The 17449-nt window shown below is 37.6% G+C and overlaps 2 protein-coding genes across 3 annotated transcripts in view; one reads left to right on the top strand and one right to left on the bottom strand.

Moving 5' to 3' along the window:
• XPNPEP3 (X-prolyl aminopeptidase 3) overlaps positions 1–5493 on the bottom strand; it is a 77629-nt gene extending 72136 nt beyond the window's left edge. Inside the window, exon 1 of the mRNA XM_043562698.1 lies at positions 5312–5493. Coding sequence (XP_043418633.1) covers positions 5312–5375 — 64 coding nt within the window. The 5' untranslated portion in view covers positions 5376–5493. The remainder of the gene's footprint in view (positions 1–5311) is intronic.
• A 63-nt stretch (positions 5494–5556) lies between these two features.
• The window catches only part of ST13 (ST13 Hsp70 interacting protein), a 32393-nt gene continuing 20500 nt past the window's right edge, over positions 5557–17449 (top strand). Inside the window, exons 1-4 of one of the 2 annotated variants that reach the window (XM_043562700.1) lie at positions 5557–6123; positions 11637–11694; positions 13469–13544; positions 15725–15795. In XM_043562700.1, coding sequence (XP_043418635.1) covers positions 6014–6123; positions 11637–11694; positions 13469–13544; positions 15725–15795 — 315 coding nt within the window. In that variant the 5' untranslated portion in view covers positions 5557–6013. The remainder of the gene's footprint in view (positions 6124–11636; positions 11695–13468; positions 13545–15724; positions 15796–17449) is intronic. The other variant, XM_043562702.1, reaches the window with a different exon arrangement.

Raw genomic sequence — 17449 nt, 5'->3', positions numbered from 1 at the left:
AACAACTATACAAACTCCTGAAATATGTACCGCATTAGGAGCTAAAAATTTATTACGATGTACAGATTCAGACTATATAATTATTCATGAAATGACTTTTTTCCAATAGAGGTAGAGCATTTTATACATAAGTACATTATAAATAAAAATTAAAGTATAAAGTATTTTCTCTTAAGTTAAAAATAGCCAGAGTTATATTTGCATTCCCATGTTTACAGTAGCACCTATTCACAACAGCCAAGAGGTGGAAGCAACCCAAATATCAATGAATGAATATATATGCATATAGTGGGATATTACTCAGCTTTTTTTTTTTTATTAAAAAAAATTTTTTTTTACATTTATTTATTTCTGAGACAGAGAGAGATAGAGCGTGAGTGGGGGAGGGGCAGAGAGAGAGACAGAGACAGAGAGAGAGAGAGAGAGAGAGAGAGAGAGACAGAATCCGAAGCAGGCTCTAGGCTCTGAGCTGTTACCACAGAGCCCAACGCAGGGCTTGAACTCATGAACCGCGAGATCATGACCTGAGCTGAAGTCGTACGCTTAACTGACTGAGCCACCCAGGCAGCCCTTTCCAGCTTTAAAAAGGAAACCCTGTTAAATGCTACAAAATAGGTAAACTTTGAAACATTACGGTAAGTGAAATAAGCCAGCCATAAAGACAAAATACCTTATGATTCTACTTACATAAGGTAAGAAGTTCATAAAAACAAAGTAGAATCGTAGTTACTGAGGCAAGGGAGGGAGAGGTGTTGTTTGGTGGTCTGTTTCACAATATATATTTTAAAACAATTAACATGGTAAATTTTATGTTATGTGTATTTTACCACAATTAAAAAAGAAAGCTAGACTTATCCTGGATTTCTCAGAGCAATGTGGCTATATCATGTATGGCAGGCCACCAGTGACGCACTCCAGATAGGAAACTTTCTATTTTCTTTTTTAGTATATACCACGTACAAAGGATCTACAAATACATTACTCTAAAACATCTCTACCCACTATAGTTTAAGGTTACAATGGAAGAAAAATGAGTTACATCAGATATTGAGCAAGTGGTCTTAGCTAAATGTTTTCAGACATTTTAAATGAGCTTAGTTTAATTTCAACACAATCACTTCTTAGTTTCCTCTATTTCATTTTCAAAATATATTACTTTTCCGCCTACGAGTTTTATTCATTCATTCATTCATTCAATGGTATTTTTTGAGTACCTACGGTTTGTCAGGTACTTGGGATACAGTAATGAGCAGACACGAAAAACCTTAGCTGTCATGGAGTTTAAAGCTGGAGAAAGACAATAAACAAATACTAAATAAAATATGACAGTCATAGGTGTTAAGGAAAACAAAATAAAGTAAGAATAGGGGACATAAGTTTTGGAGTAGGAGGGTTGAAATTTTAGTTAAGGTACTGAGGGAAAAGTGATGGCTAACATCTTTGTAAAGATGTAAAGAAAGTGAAGGAGTTAGCCATTTGGATATGAAGTGAAAGAGAATTATAGGAGAAGGAACAGCAAGTGAAATGTCTCTAATGCAGAATGTGTAAGGTGTGTTTGAGGCTCAAAGAGATCATTGTGAATGATTAAGAGAACAAGCAGATGAAATTAGGTAACAGGAGGTCAGATTATGCAGGTACTGCTAGATCACATTATGGACTTTGTTATTATAGGTGGGACGAGAAGCCACTTAAAGGCTCTGAGCAGAAGAATGACAAACTGACATATTTCAACAGGTCCACTCTGGCTGCTGTCATCAAGAAAAGACTCAAAGTAAGCAGATGTACAAACAGGGAAATCAGGCTATTGCTGGAATTCAGGCAGAGTCTGTAATAGCTTGGTCCAGGGTGATGGACGTAGGTGGGGGAAAGAGTGATCAAATTCTGGATATAGTCTAAAAGTAGGGCCAAACGGAATTAATGATAGGCTGAATATTGGGCATGACAGGAGTCAAGGTTTTTGGCTTTAGCAACTGAAAAAAGGGATTTGCTATTATCTCAGATAGGACCACAGGTGTTGAGTTTTGGACATGCTGCATTTGAGATGCCTGAACTTATTAACTGAAAATAATTTCTTAACTTGCATCCTGCATATTCCTTGTCATTGAATTCTTAAGTTTTTTTCTTTTTTAGCAAAAAGATTATATTATTTTAATCTTTTATCACTTAGAAATGTAATGACTGCAAATTTTAATGTGACTAAAAGATGGGAACAAATAATCAAGCAAAACTAAAACTCAATCACCTTTGGCAAAATACAGTTCAGTGGCATTTAGCAATGCAATAAATCTGGAAACCAAAAAAGATTATAACATCTACTCTTTAAATGACTGCTATAGTAAAATGAGGGCTTCTGTTTAACTTTGTGTTGGTTGGTAGATAGGAAATTCTATAGAAAGGTCTGGGGACAATTTGCATTTAAAACTTATTTTCAGAAAATAAAATCATAAAAGCTTAAAGTATTTTAAATGTTACTTTTATAAAATGTGGTACTTAGTTAAGTATCTGTCATGTATGTGGGACAACTCAGGGTTGGAAAAAAATGCAATTTTCCAGTAACAAAACCAAAACCAGCATCTCTAAAAATATAAGAATGACTGACATGCCCTTCAGTCCATTTTCCACTCTTAAAAATTCAGACTTAGTCTTACTCAATAGCTTAAAGTTACTCAATGGTTTCCCACTGCCCAGAAGAGTGGAAATAACAAGACCCTTCATGAGCCAACAACCTCCTTTTCCTCCCAACTTGGTTTGTTTGTTTGTTTGTTTGTTTGTTTGAGAGAGAGAACACAAGCAGGGGAGGGGCGTAGAGAGGAGGTACAGAATTTGAAGCAGGCTTCAGGCTCTGATCTGTCAGCACAGAGTCTGAAGTGGGGCTTGAACCCATGAACCATGAGATCATGACCTGAGCCAAAGTTGGATGCTTAACCGGCTGAGCCACCCAGTCATCCCCCAACTTGGTTTTTTAATCACCTCACCCTATACATCTTTTCCCAAATGTGTTCTAAGGGATAAAAAATTCAAGACTCATCACAGAAAAAGGGCCCCATGGTCAAATTCAGCTTGCAAATTACTGCCAAATACACTTCTTTCTTAGAGACTCAGAATTAGTCTATTATGTGCATGATGAAATGCAGCTTTCCCCAAACTCATTTAACCACAGAACCATTTTGGTTTAACACCTGCTAACATGCCTAGGACCATATTTCAAAAAAGCTCCCCCAGGCTTACTGATGATTGCAAAGCTTTGTTCCATGCCTTTGCATATGCTCCCCCTGCCAGGATGGCTACGTCACTCTAGTCTGCTTGGTAAAAGCCTTTTTTCAAGTCTCAAATATCTCCTAATATTTAAGGGCATGCCCTACGTTACCTCTTGGCCCCTCCCTGCTGTCAGGAAACATCTATCACTTTTTCCTTCTCCACAGCACTGTTACTAAATTTAGTATGTTATACTACAATTACTTGCTTGTTTGTCTCCCATGATGGTAGAAACTATGCTCTATGTTCATGTGTGGTGCTCCATGTTTGTTGAAAGAATTAACTGCAAACAGGCTTTTAAAAAATTATTCTCTACTTATTCAAAGTTTCCTATTGTACCCAATACTCTACTCAAAGGCTCTGTACCCAGAGTCTTTCTAAACAGCAACCAAGAGCACCACAGACATTCAAAAGTCTATTTACGAGCACCTCAAGTCAGTAGAATTTTTAAACTCTGAAACTTAGTAAAATCCCAAAATGACATTAAAAAAAAAAAATCCATTACTGCCTTTCTTGAGCCCCTAAGTCACGTGAGTCAAGACTATTACAATCCATTGTTATACTGTCATTTATCTATCGCTTATCCATCATTCTGACTAGATAGTGAGCAACTCCACGGAAATGCAGATTCATCCACAAAGACTGCTACAAAGTTATTGAAGGAAGAGAACATTCTTTCTGGCTCAATAAAAAGTTCCAAAAGGCCTCTACTAAGCCAGAGTTAAGACCTAATGGTGGTACAACAGAAAAAGGACTAGATGGTAATTACACAATTAAAATTTCTGACTTGCAACTTGTGATCCTGTGTTACTTTCAGTTCCCCATCCATAAATTGAGAATACCTACCCTAACTTATAACTTGTGAAGATCCAAGGAGATCTTATCCAGTCAAAATGCCAATACATATTATGATATTAATGGTAAGAAGCGGTTAAATTTACTTCCTGTATTGAGGCAAACTGAAGCACAATGAATACATTTTTCAACGATCTTAGCATGTATGCTCCAGTATCTAGTCCTAAACTTTCATTAATAAGGTTTTACACAAAGCCTCAACAAATCCAAAAAAAAAAAAAAAAAAAAGTCACAAGGCTCTGTGATTAAGATGAACTCCAAATGTATTCATCTACTCCCATGGAGGACAGCTTTCTGTAGCTTAACTATTAGAACCAAAGAGCAAGTTCTGTGCACGGGACAATGGTTATTTTTTAATTTTTTACAGGAAGAAATCTAGATATAATTACCACCCCATTTTCAATAAATTAAAGTACATCAATGTAACAAATATGTTCCAAGACATAGATTTGATTTCAAATACCACATGCTCTGGTTCACACACCGTTCACCTATTGGCCAAAAACCCTGAAATATGATCCAACGGCAGATCCGCCCGCAGGGTAGATAATTCAGCTTTCACTGATCGAGGTTTATGTTCATCAGATTAATTGTTCACGATAGGGTACACCCTAAAAGAATGGTCCCCATTATTCCTGGACTCCTTCATCTTGCCTTTACCAACAGGGCTTTCAGACAGACATTGAAAAGCCCAGGGAGTATCTCCAAGCATTACCTCTTCCGAGAGGAACTGCTCAAATGATTTGTATTACTAAACATGTTTCTTGTACATTCTGTAGACAGCTCTCAAGCCACTCTTTGAAAACACGAAAACAGGATTTTCGATAACCTAACAAAAGCAAGAGCTACTTGATGTGAGACACTTTGTCACCTAAGCAAGCGATAACTGAGACAACGTCTGGGAGTCCGAGTAACTTTGAAGACAGCCCCTCTGGGGGATGGCACACACTTTCTCTCGGCAGTCATTCCAGCTTCCCAGAATACCTCAACGGTAGGGAGAACAGGGCCCACCCTTTTCCAGGAGCAGCAGGTTTAAAAAAGAAATCCGAGGAGCGCACAAAGGGTTTGGGAGTGGAAGCCCCAGCACGAGAATGGTCCGCCGAACCAGGGATTCCCAGAGACCAACTTGGATTCCTCTAGGGCGCCTCAGGTTTCTCAGAGAGCAAGCCCCGGAAGGGACACCGTGGGAGGTGAGTCTAACCTGAGAGGCAGCGGGCGGTTGCTACGGCGGGAACCAGCTTAGCTGCTGACAGCAACCAAGACATGACGGCCTCGCACACGCGGCAGGAAGGATAAAAGGAAAACAGCCAGAGAAGCAACGGGCCGCCGAGCTGTGTCGCCAGGAAACCAAGCCAAACACCCCTCCCCTTCCGGCCGGCGCCGCTCGCGGGGCTTTCCTTCCCCCCAGCGGCGCTGAATGATGACGTCACGCCTTAGCGCTATGATTGCCTTCCTGATAGAGAGCCCATTTGGCGCCAGGTCGTCGTGCTCCATTAAATGCCGGTACGCATAGGATGCCCGATTCTAAATGACTACCAGCAGGGGCTGATATTTCTCGTCTTCTTAAAAGCACCGTGTGGGGGGATTGGTGCACCCAGAGAACTGGGTCAGCATTTAGAATATAAGAATGCGGGCGTACAGGCAGGCAACAGCCTGAACAGCCACACTTCTAGAAGGTTCTAGGCAGTGCGCAGGAGCAGAGGTGGAGGGAGTAGGAATGAACAGGCGAAGGACCCGGGGTCACGAGACCGTTGGGTAGGAGGAGCCAGCGGCCGGGGAGGTTCTAGTCTGTTCTGTCTCGCGGCAGCCGCCCCCTTCCCCACGGTGACGCTGGGCTAGTACCTGCGCCTGGAATCGGGCCGCAACCTTAGCTGCGTCCGCCACCCGCCGTCGCTTCTGGACCATGGACCCCCGCAAAGTGAGCGAGCTTCGGGCCTTCGTGAAAATGTGTAAGCAGGATCCGAGCGTTCTGCACACCGAGGAAATGCGCTTCCTGCGGGAGTGGGTGGAGAGGTGAGACCCAGGCCGAGGACCGTTGGGGGTGGGAAGAGGGACGGCCGGAGGGGGAGTTGGGCCGCAGCTGGCGCGGGGAGGACAAGCGGGGAGCTCTGCCGCGAGGCCTGCTGAGTTGCCTCCTCTTTGTGGCTCTCCCTGGCCAGGAAAGGAAGGCGACTTCAGGGGCTAATGGAGGACCGGGAAGCGTAGATAGTACAGAGGCGGGGGTGGGGGGGCACAGCTGGGTCCCCTCACCCTGAGGTCGTTCGGGGTGTGTCTTGATCCAAATATAAATGCAGACGATTGCAGGGACTTGGGACACTGTAGACGTGGTGGTGGGGAAGGGGAGCTGCAAGATTTCTCTTTCGCGTAGAGTTTTCTTGAAATCTCGGGCGTCCTGTTTAAAAGGTCTCAGTGACACATAGCTATTTTACGCACTACGTCTTTAAATAGTGTTGCAATAATGATAACTTGTTATATAATGAGTTGTAATAAAAATGGTAACACTGTTTGGCTACCTTTAAATTTACAGCGATTCTAACTGCGTAGAATTATTTTGGGAATCACTTACTGTATCTCCGTAGTAGCAGTGCCATCACACTTAACACTTGAAAAATGATTTTTCAAGGACCAGCATGTAGCCATGATCTATTCTTGTTATTCTTAAATCTGGAGTACTTCGCTACGTGCGCGGAATTGAGTAGGCGTTGTGCCAGATGCTTGGAAACAGTATAATAAATGCGGAAATTTGTCGTAATATTTACCATATAATAGAGATTAATATTTTGCATATTGGAGGGGAACTTAAGGGAGAAAGGGAAATCTTCCCCGAGATGATTTTTAAAAATCACTATTAGTGGTGAGGAATTTAAAAGATGCAACACAGGCACAAATCGCACCTCATGGTGATAATAGCGACAGTGCAAGGCAACGTGACTCAGAGGTACTACTCTGAACATTGATCTTTTCATAGGGGAGGAGGGACACACGATTACCAAATACCTGAAAGAATGTTTTTTTCAACAAACTCTTCTAAGGAAGAAGCTTAAGTTAAAGTTTGTCAGCGGTGTATATAGTGGTACAATTTTTTTTCTCTGAGAAGCTTCTCAGTCTTTTACTTCTCCAGTTTTTGAACTACTGTAAGATTTTGCTCATGCTATTAGTGTAAGATTCCGAGAACACTTACTGTAGTAACGTAACTATTATTGACAATAGCTAACAAGAATACCGTTTTGTAACAGAAAAACCTACAAGATGCTAATTTCAGGACTAGGAATTTAGGCCTAGATTTTGGTTCTTTCTTCTTACTAAGTTGACAATTTCAGTGTCTCACTTGACACGTGAGTATGCTTTTATTCTCTTATATTTAGTCATTAAAGGAAAGAGCCTACAATTAAGTTGTTTCTAAAATTCCAGGTAAAGCAGGCATATATACCACAGGGAAGTTTAATACTTGGCATCAAGAGTGAACATTATACTGAGTGTATACAATGTTTTGTTCCACTGCTCAAGAGGAAAAAGGGAGCTGTGAAGAAAAGGTTAAAACGTCCTTAAAAACAATGTAACTTGTGCTGGAGTGATTATGGCTGTGTAGAGAATTCTAGTTTAAGGTCTGGAAAATATTGTCAGACATTATTTCCAGAAAATACTTAATGTATCTTTTTTTTTTTTTTTTTTTTTAACATTTCACATTGGTAATTCCAGGATTTTTTTCCTGGTTCCATTTATACTTTTTTTTTTTTTTTCCATTTATACTTTTCATGTGGCATCCTAAATTTTTGGTTTCATTATGGGATGAGGCATCTTGGCACATGTAGGGGCCCTATTCTGAAGCTTTTGTTATCTCTTTATTTTAATCTAAATTAAAATTTTTGTAGGCTTTGAGGCCTTTGCTTGAAGTACATCAATTTCTCTCTGACTTCACGTCATCCTTCTTAAGTGCAGGATTATAGAAGATTGGGCTGAATGTGGAGATTTCTGGGCCCAGGAATATTCCTAAACCTAATCCTACTTTTAGAGCTCCCCAAGTTGCAACCATTTCAGAGTTCTCTGTTCATACTAGATTAGTTGTAGGTACCCTGGCTTAGACATTAAAGAACAATTTATTTAGTCTATTTGCTTATTTGCCAGAATTTCTACCATTGTTTATAGCTTAAAATTTTATTTGGTGTTAAAAATTTATTTAACAGCCTTTTCTTTTTTTTTTTTTTCCTTTTAAAAAATGTTTATTTTTGAGAGAGAGAGAGAGGGACGGTGCAAGCAGGGGAGGGACAGAGAGGGAGACACAGAATCCGAAGCAGGCTCCAGGCTCTGAGCTGTCAGCACAGAGCCCTATGCAGGGCTCGAACTCATGAGCCGTGATCTCATGACCTGAGCTGACCTCAACCGACTGAGCCACCCATATGCCCCAACAAGAGCTTTTTCAATGGGACAAAGGGAAATACGAAGCAGAAATTTTTTTGTCTTATTAGTCATTGAGACTATGATCTTTTCAACAAATATGTTTTGGGATTTTTTTTAAAGGAAGCAGCATTGTTTGACACTGTTTTATTATTTCATTCTATGGTGATTTAAGATCAAAGGGAGTATCTTTGTATTCTAATCTCCAGCACAGTGTTTGGCATATGGCTTTTCAGTAAATATATTAAATGAACAGGTTGCATTTCTAGTCTCAATGAGTTCAGAATGTAACACCCAGTGTTTTTGTACAGGTGCCTAAGTAACTATTGCTTAAAGCAATTGGTATGTATCAAATGAAGGAAATTATGAATGAGGTCTTGTGTGATTCCGTATGAGGAAGGTCTCTGCACTAGCTCTAGTTGGCAGCATAAAAGACTATACTGGCAAAGCCCAGTTTGCACTGTTGGGCAGGGAACTAGCTTGTTTTAAATCTTGGAAGCATTAAATGAAATTTCTGTACATATAAATTGGTGTTAATCTTCTGACAGGTAACTAGAATTCAGAATGTGAGAAACTGTATGTAGCTTGTGAATAAACCTTGTGTTCCCTCCCCTCCAGTTTTAAAAATAAAAAAAAATTTTTTTTGAAACTTGCAGGAAAATCGCAAGTACGATACAAATGATATGTTTCCTGAAACTATTCCCAGTGTTGTGCCCCCAGCACCTTTGTGTATTTCCCACAAACAAGGACAGTCTGTACAGTGTAATCATCAAACTAGGAAACTAAGAATCCTGCATTAATGCTATCAAATCCTCAGAATTATATGTTGTACTTTATTGTTTATGACTCCTAATATCTATTCTGAAAGAATTCTTCAGTCATTTCTTGACTTTCATGACCTTGGCAGTTTTGCATATTACAGACCAATTATTTTGGATAATTTCCCTCAATTTGGGTTTGTCTCATCTTTCCTGAGGATTAGATTTAGCTTAACACATTTCTTGGCAAGACTGGCCCTTCCCCAAATTTTAATGTAGGTTAGACTGTCACGGCTGCGTTTGAATGTGTACCTCAGTACATTCCTGAATGTTGCATTTCGTAACTTAGGGGAAAAAACATGGCCTTAAGAGAGGCCATGTGTCTTCATTAAAATTTAACTGCAAAGAACTGTCATTTGATTACTGTGCTCTTTTGAAAAGCAGTTTCTCTGTAGATTAGAATTTTAAAGAATTTTGTTGTGAAAGGTACTAAGTGAAGATTTTTTTGTAACTTCTGTGGAACAGAATGGGAAAAGTGTGCACATTTCTCTTGATTGGTGCTTAACAAGAAATTCCAGACTTTGTTATTGCATTTGCTATTTTGTTTTGTTGTTGTTGTTTGCTTATTTTGAGAGAGAGATTGAGAGCATACAAGCGGGGTAGGGGCAGAGTGAGTGGGAAAGAGAGAATCCCAAGCAGGCTCTGTACTGTCAGCGCAGAGCCTGTTGAAGGGTTTGAACTCACAGAACCCTGAGATTGTGACCTGAGCTGAAATCAAGAGTTAGATGCTTAACAAACTGTGCCATCCAGGTGCCCCTGCATTTACTGTTTTAGATTTCTAGGTTTGTTTCTCGTTGGCTCCAGTGTAAGTGAAAAGACAAGCCACAGGTGAGAGAAGCTATTTGCAGCACATAAAACTGACAGAGGGCTTGTATGCAGAGTATACAAACACCTACAGATAAATGTGACAATCTAATAGCTGGAGGAGAGTTGAATTTTACAAAAAAGGCTATGCAGATGGCTGATAAATAAGTGAAAAGAGACTCAACTACAATGGGATACCACTGTACATCTATCAAAATGACTAAAAATTTAAGACGGACAATAGCTAAGTGTTGGCCAAGTTGTGGAACAACTGGAATTCTTAGGCACCGCTGATAGAAGTATAAATTGGTAGAACTTTGGGGAACCAGTATCCATTTAAATCCAGCATACACATACCCTATGTCCAGAAATTCCACCCACCTGAAATGAATGTAAACATGGATATAGAACTCTAGTTATAAAGAATCAATCCTTAAGGGTGTTCTGAAGTAGATTCCTTTTTGTTTTCCAAGTTAATATATCTCCTATTTTACATGAAACTTAATCTTTTTTCAAGGCAAATTTTTAGTTAAGTCTTCGTGATCTCCAGCTTTCACTATCCTGGAGGCCCTTAATCCATTTAACATTTTAGTCACTAGACTGCTTCCTGGGGCCCATATGCTTCAGAGTCTGCCCCAAATGGAGCATATAGCACTAATTCTTCATAATCTTTTACCTTCTTGTATTAAAGTTATTTGTGTATGATTCATGGTGTTGCCTTAGAATGTTTGGAAAAGAAGGACTTGCAAGGCCAAGGGGAAGTATTAATCGGTGGATTGTGGGAAGGGATAAGGAGAAAATTTATACTGTGAGGGGCATTTGAATATAAGCAGAAAGAATCCTTGTAGGTCCCAGTCAGAGGAAACATTTTGAATTATACTGTGATTTCATAATCATTTCATAAACTGCTTATTTGAATTTAAGTGAGCTCTTACTAAAGTTGAAGTTTTGGATTCAGTATACCTGTACAAATGATTTTGTCATTAACGTGTTTTCTGCCTCTTTTCTTCTGGGAATGGGCACAGACCGGCTATGTAATTATGTTTTTATTAGGCTAAGTGAGGCGAAGAAAGGGTTAGATTTTCATTAACCAGTTGGCTAAATTGGGGCGCCTGGGTGGCTCAGTCGGTTAAGCGTCCGACTGGCTCAGGTCATGATCTCATGGTTCGTGGGTTCAGGCCCCTCATCGGGCTCTGTGCTGACAGCTCGGAGCCTGGAGCCTGCTTCTGATTCTGTGTCCCCCTCTCTCTCTGCCCCTCCCCTGCTCATGCTGCCTCTCTCTGTCTCTCAAAAATAAATTAATATAAAAAAGTTAAAAAAAAAACCAGCTTGCTAAATAGATAAAATTTTACGATGAAAAAATACTGAGGCATTCAAATTAATTGAGTTTACTCTTAAAGGTTTGAAAAGATAATCATCTGTGTCTTTTCTTTCCAGCATAAATAATGTTGCTTGGCTCAGTGAATTTTAGTTTTCTAAACAAGTATCTTTTTTCTCATCTTCCTCAAGCATGGGGGGTAAAATACCACCTGCTACTCATAAAACTAAATCAGAAGACAATATCAAGGTAAGTTATGAATTTCATTTGTATGTTTAGCAATAAAATTGTATATGAAGTGTCTTACAGGTGTTTTTAAAGTGCTGCTCTCAAATTACCACTCCTGGTTTCTTTAGGATCTCTTGGAGATAAGATCTTTGTAAAATTTCTATTCGGACATCAAGTGTCTGGCATCTGATTTAACACCAGGGTTGAACGTTCACCACGTTTGGGAGTAAATGTTCTGTGTGTGTTATATGCATGACCTGTGGGTGGTAAGCTCTGTGATTGTATGCATTTTGTAGTCTTCATCATCATTCTATGGTTAGCACCTAGCACAGGGTTTTGTGTATTGTGGGTACTTAATTAATACTTGCAAAGTAAATGAAAAATAGCCCAAATCAGTAGTTCTTAAGTTTTTCTGCCATACCACCTCAGGGATATTTCTAAGTTATGAGTCATGATGTTGCTTTAACATATTTGCCAAAAAGGTGAGTAAGATCAGGAGGAGTTTGGCAGTAGCTGAAATTTAGTGATGGGGGTGGGTATACTCTTAAGAATGCTTCCTTCAGAATTCTTATTTCTCCTATTTTGGGCTTTTATGTCTAAAATCCCCAAGTTTACTGATTAGAAGTTGATAAGAAAATTTATTTTATTATTTAGAACCTTAAACAAGGTTTATCTATTTAGATATGAAATCAGAAGTTCTGTCTTTGAGCAAATGATATAAGAGAACTTCAGCAAAAGCCTTCAAAGTAGTTATTCTTTTTTTAGAGGAATCATTTGTGAGTTTAGTAGTTTCTGATAGGATACTTTTGGTAGGATACCGAAATAGGATATTTTACCATGTGGTAAACGTGTATGAAGACAAAATTATATTTAATCTATTTCTGCTAAAATATTTTTGTAACAAAATATTCTGATTTGGAATTCTACCTGGTCTTATTCAGCGTATATGCTAAAGCATCTGACACCTTGCATATGGTATTCTCAACATATATTTTGTAATAAGGTAGGGCTTTGATTCCAATTTTTAAGAATTACAAAGAGAAACCTAAATAACTGGTTATGTAATTTTACTAATACAATCGTATGAATAGACTGGGTGTACTGATTGTGATCTATTGCCTACGATACACAGCATCATTAAATGGAAAGGTCAAAGTGCAGAGCTGTCTTATATATATGCATTGAGAATATCTAATGGAATATGCCAGAAATCACAGCGGTTACTTACAGAATGGGAAAGAAATTTGGTTTTCCTCATGTGCACTTTGAAATTCTTTGAATTCTCATCATTTGTGTATTATAGTTCCATTGCTCCTTATTTGAAATTCCAAATTCAAAAACCCTTGAAATTGTGAAGATTTTTAGTAAGTTTGTTTGGCAGTAAAGCATAATCTAAACAGATGTGAGGCTATTTATAGTCTTTATCCCACTTATTATGAATGCTCAGACTTTCTTTTGCAGAAGCAATGTGTTGATTATGGAGAGTTGTAGACCACAGTGCCTGTTGAGGGTGTAACATAACTGTGGGATATGCATTTGTATTAGCTTCTATAACGCAATATTTTTTAAATTCTAAAACTCGTCTAAAATGTTTGGATGAAGGATCGGACCTATATTTGATTTAAAAAGAAATGAAAACAGAACTAAAGTTTACCAAAACAGAACAAGAAAGGGAGCATTAACAACTGAAATACAACGGATGTGAACAGTTTACATATAAGTTTTTATAAATTAGTGTGTATATATTGGGTGTGTTATTAAATACTGAAAGCGTTGTTTGCCTTCCCTTTGCTAGGAAGAAAAAACAGATAGTAAGAAGGCGGAGGAAAACATAAAGACAGACGAACCATCAAGTGAGGAAAGTGATCTAGGTGAGGAGGTAGTAGTTAGTTTGTATTTGATAACCTCATGATAAGATCCGGTGCTGATTTTTACTAAATGGACGAAATCAGGGCTATCTAATAGAAATGTAATGTAGCTGAGCTACATATGAAATGCAATTTATAGTAGCCATTTAAAAAAAATTAAAAAGTAAACAGATGAAATTAATTCAAATAAATGTATCTAAACTAACAAACCTAAAATGTTAGCATTTCAACATGTAATCAATACGGAGAAATTATTAGTGAAATATTTTCCTTTTTATCATACGACGTCTCGAAATCCAGAGTGTATTTTTATCTTTACAGCACATTTCAATGCAGATATTAGAGGTTATATTTTTCTTGGAAATATTTGATCTATATTCAAATTTAATGAAATTTGTAGTTGAAAAAGTTGGGTAACATACCCAAGTTTTAAATATATGTAAAAGTTTTTTCCCTGTTTGTTTTTTTTTTTTTTTTTTGGTAAAAGTTTTCCAAGGGCCCCTGGGTGGCTCAGTTGGTTAAGCCTTTGGCTCAGGTCAGGATTTCACAGTTTAATGAGTTGAGTTCTGCATCAGGCTCTGCTAACAGCATGGAGCCTGTTTGGGATTCTCTCCCCCTCTCTCTCTTTCCTTTCCTTGCTTACACTGTCTCTGTCTTTCTCAAAAATAAATGAACTTAAAAAAATTTTTTTTATAAGATCCAGTGATAAGATAAAAACTGTTTTTAAGTTTTTCAATAACTGAATCAAATACCAAAAAATTATTTTCCTATTTGTACTTGTACACACACTGATGAAACTTGTTCCTTTTAGAAGAGATGATATGCCATTAGTTTGGTTGTTTCTGTTTGGGCTTTTTTTTTAGGCTGCAAACTGACAAAAAGTCTCTTCCTAAATTTGGAAGTCCTTTGAAACTATAAACACATATCCCAGATTCTAAATGGGCAGTCTCCTAACTCATAGAATCTGTCTAAAAGCTAAAGAAGAGTACTTGTAATTTTTCAAATTTTGAACCAAGTGAACTTTGGTACTGTTAGAAAGGGCTTCTTGTTTGGAGGCTTAATTGAAGATCTTTCACTTTTTGTGTAATATCTTTTTTAGTCTTGTAATTTTCTAAAAATTTCCATTAGTATAATAATGTCTTAACCAACTCTTCATCCAAAAGCTTTTCCTTCTTTTTTTTTTTTTTTTTGTATGAAGTAAGCTGTTTTATGATTAGACAAAGTGACAGGCTCAGTTACCATTAAAAATTGACTGAAATGTTTTCATTTGAGATAACTCTGACTTCAGGTAGCTAATTTCAGTTTCATTCTTTTTTGACAACAGGAAACATTAAATTCGCTCTATTTGCTAAAAATGTCTCTTAATGCTCATTATTTTTTTTTTAATTTTTTTTTTCAACGTTTATTTATTTTTGGGACAGAGAGAGACAGAGCATGAACGGGGGAGGGGCAGAGAGAGAAGGAGACACAGAATCGGAAACAGGCTCCAGGCTCTGAGCCATCAGCCCAGAGCCTGACGCGGGGCTCGAACTCACGGACCGCGAGATCGTGACCTGGCTGAAGTCGGACGCTTAACCGACTGCGCCACCCAGGCGCCCCTTGAAAAGTTTTTTATATAGACCAGTTATTTTGTTTTGCTTTGCTGTAACAAATTACAGTTGTCATGAAATTTATGACATACCTCTTATTACTGTTTTGGTTATAGTGCTAGCTTTGGCATTTGAGTCTGCGTTAGCAGGGTGCCTTTATTTTAAAATTAAAATTTATTTAAAAAGTAAATACTTCATTATGATTTACATCATTATTATAATTTGTGCTATCTGCATAAAGTATTTTTTAAAACATTATAGTACATTGATGTGTGGAATAAAATATTTGAATGGAATCATTTTGACACAAAGTCAGTGGAGTGTGTGTGTAATACTAGAAACTGCACTTGCCAACATTTCTAGTATAAGATTAAATACTGCTGGTGATGCAACAGTTAAAATGAAATATAATTTTAACAAAACAATACAGTAGTATTTAATAAGGAAATATTTTTATTTATGTTTAAATAACGTAAAATACTTAGCTTATCAGTTGCAGTAGCCATAATTCATTAGTTTTTAATAGTCTTATGTGGCTGGTAGCTGCTATGTGGGGCATCACAGGTCTTACTATCATTTTTTTAACTTTGGCAGAAATTGACAATGAAGGTGTGATTGAACCAGATACTGATGCCCCTCAAGAAATGGGAGATGAAAATGTAGAGGTGAGTCCAGTGGCTTATTTTCTGCTTGTAGTAAGGAATGTAAAGGTCCCACCTATCGCAATGACTTTTATGATGTAATTCTGCCAGGAAAATCACATACTAAATCTTTCTCTAACTTAAGGCATTTAGGAAAGCATTTTATTTTAGTACTTAAAACATTTGTAGAAATTCCCATTATTTGTAATCATACTCTAACAATCTTTGAAATCTTTGTTATTTGTCATTTATCTGCTTTTTCAATTTGCATCTGGTTTGACTGCTGTTTAAGTTCACCTAACATTTACATTTACAAATGGAATTACTTATTAATGGGATATCTAATATTAAATTGGCTTCCAAAGTGATTTTGTCACAACGGGTACAGTGTTACCCTCAAGGTGGTGAAAATTGGTTCTTGGGAGGGGAGCTTACAAAAAAAAAACCTTACGTATTACAATGGTTAGTGGTTTTCCAGAGGGTCATAACACACATGTGGTATATCTGGGTGGTATTAAAATGGAGTGGGGGAGTATTAAAAAATGTCTCAAATGGTTCTTTGGGGTTTGATAATGAGAAAGGCTTGAGAGACACTGAAATACAGTAATTGTGGTTTAGAAGCTTGGTCCATTTCCTCGTCAACACTTGATACTATCAGATTTCATCTCAGCCAGGTGTGAAATGGTATGCCCTTGTGGCTTTCAATTTGAGTTTTTCTGATTTCTAATAAAGTTGAGCATGTTCTAATGTTTATTAGTCATTCATTCACAGGTATTTGTGAAGTCCTATTTTGACTTTACCCATTTTTCTTCTGGTTTGCCTTTTCATACCGATTTATAGTTCATTTTATAGTCTAGAGACTAACAATTTGTCATTTATATGTGTTTTACATATTTTCTGCTAGTTTGTGACTTGTATTTTTTATATTTTAATAAACAATCTTTTCTCTTAAATTGATAATTCTCTTATACATCATGCTTTATTATCTCAAGGTTATAATTACTGTAATATATTTTTCCCTTTTGAAAACTTTATGTTAACCTTTCACCTTTAATCTACCTGTCAGCGCTATTAAAGAATTTCTTTCCCCACCAGTGCCAAAATGCACTGTTTTCATGTACGTGTGAGCCACTTCTGGTGCTGTGTTCTTGTCTAATTTTTTTCTGTGTGCTGATGACACATTGTCTTACCTTAACCTTAGGGTAGGGACCCCCAGTGGTCTAGGAATATTTTGGCTGTTTTGTTGGCCTTTCTTTTTCCATATAAATTTTAGAATATTATCAAGTGTCATCCCCCCACTCCAAATCTAATTGATTTAGAATTGCATTAAATCTAAATCAAGTTAGGAGAAGATACAGTTCACTATTGAGATTAACTACCCATGAATCTGTATCTAATTTTTTAGGTCTTTCCTAATGTTTTTAAGTAATTTTTTAGCCTTTTCTCCATAAAGCTGTGTGCATCTTTAAGAACAAATATAGGTACTTTTTGTCATTCTTTGTAAAAGGAATTTTTTAAATTACGGATTTTATTTATTGATGATGTGTCACTTTCAGGTATTTAGGTTTATAATACTTCATTTGTGCTACTTGGGATATATTGGGCATTTAAAAAAAGTTTTCTAATGCTTTTATTTTGAGAGAGAGAGAAAGTGGGGGAGGGGCAGAGAGAGAGGGAG

Source organism: Prionailurus bengalensis, chromosome B4, assembly GCF_016509475.1.
Source record: "Prionailurus bengalensis isolate Pbe53 chromosome B4, Fcat_Pben_1.1_paternal_pri, whole genome shotgun sequence".
Lineage (NCBI taxonomy): Eukaryota > Metazoa > Chordata > Mammalia > Carnivora > Felidae > Prionailurus > Prionailurus bengalensis.
The sequence above is the reverse complement of the archived record's forward strand: the minus strand, read 5'-3'. Positions and strand labels throughout refer to the sequence as shown.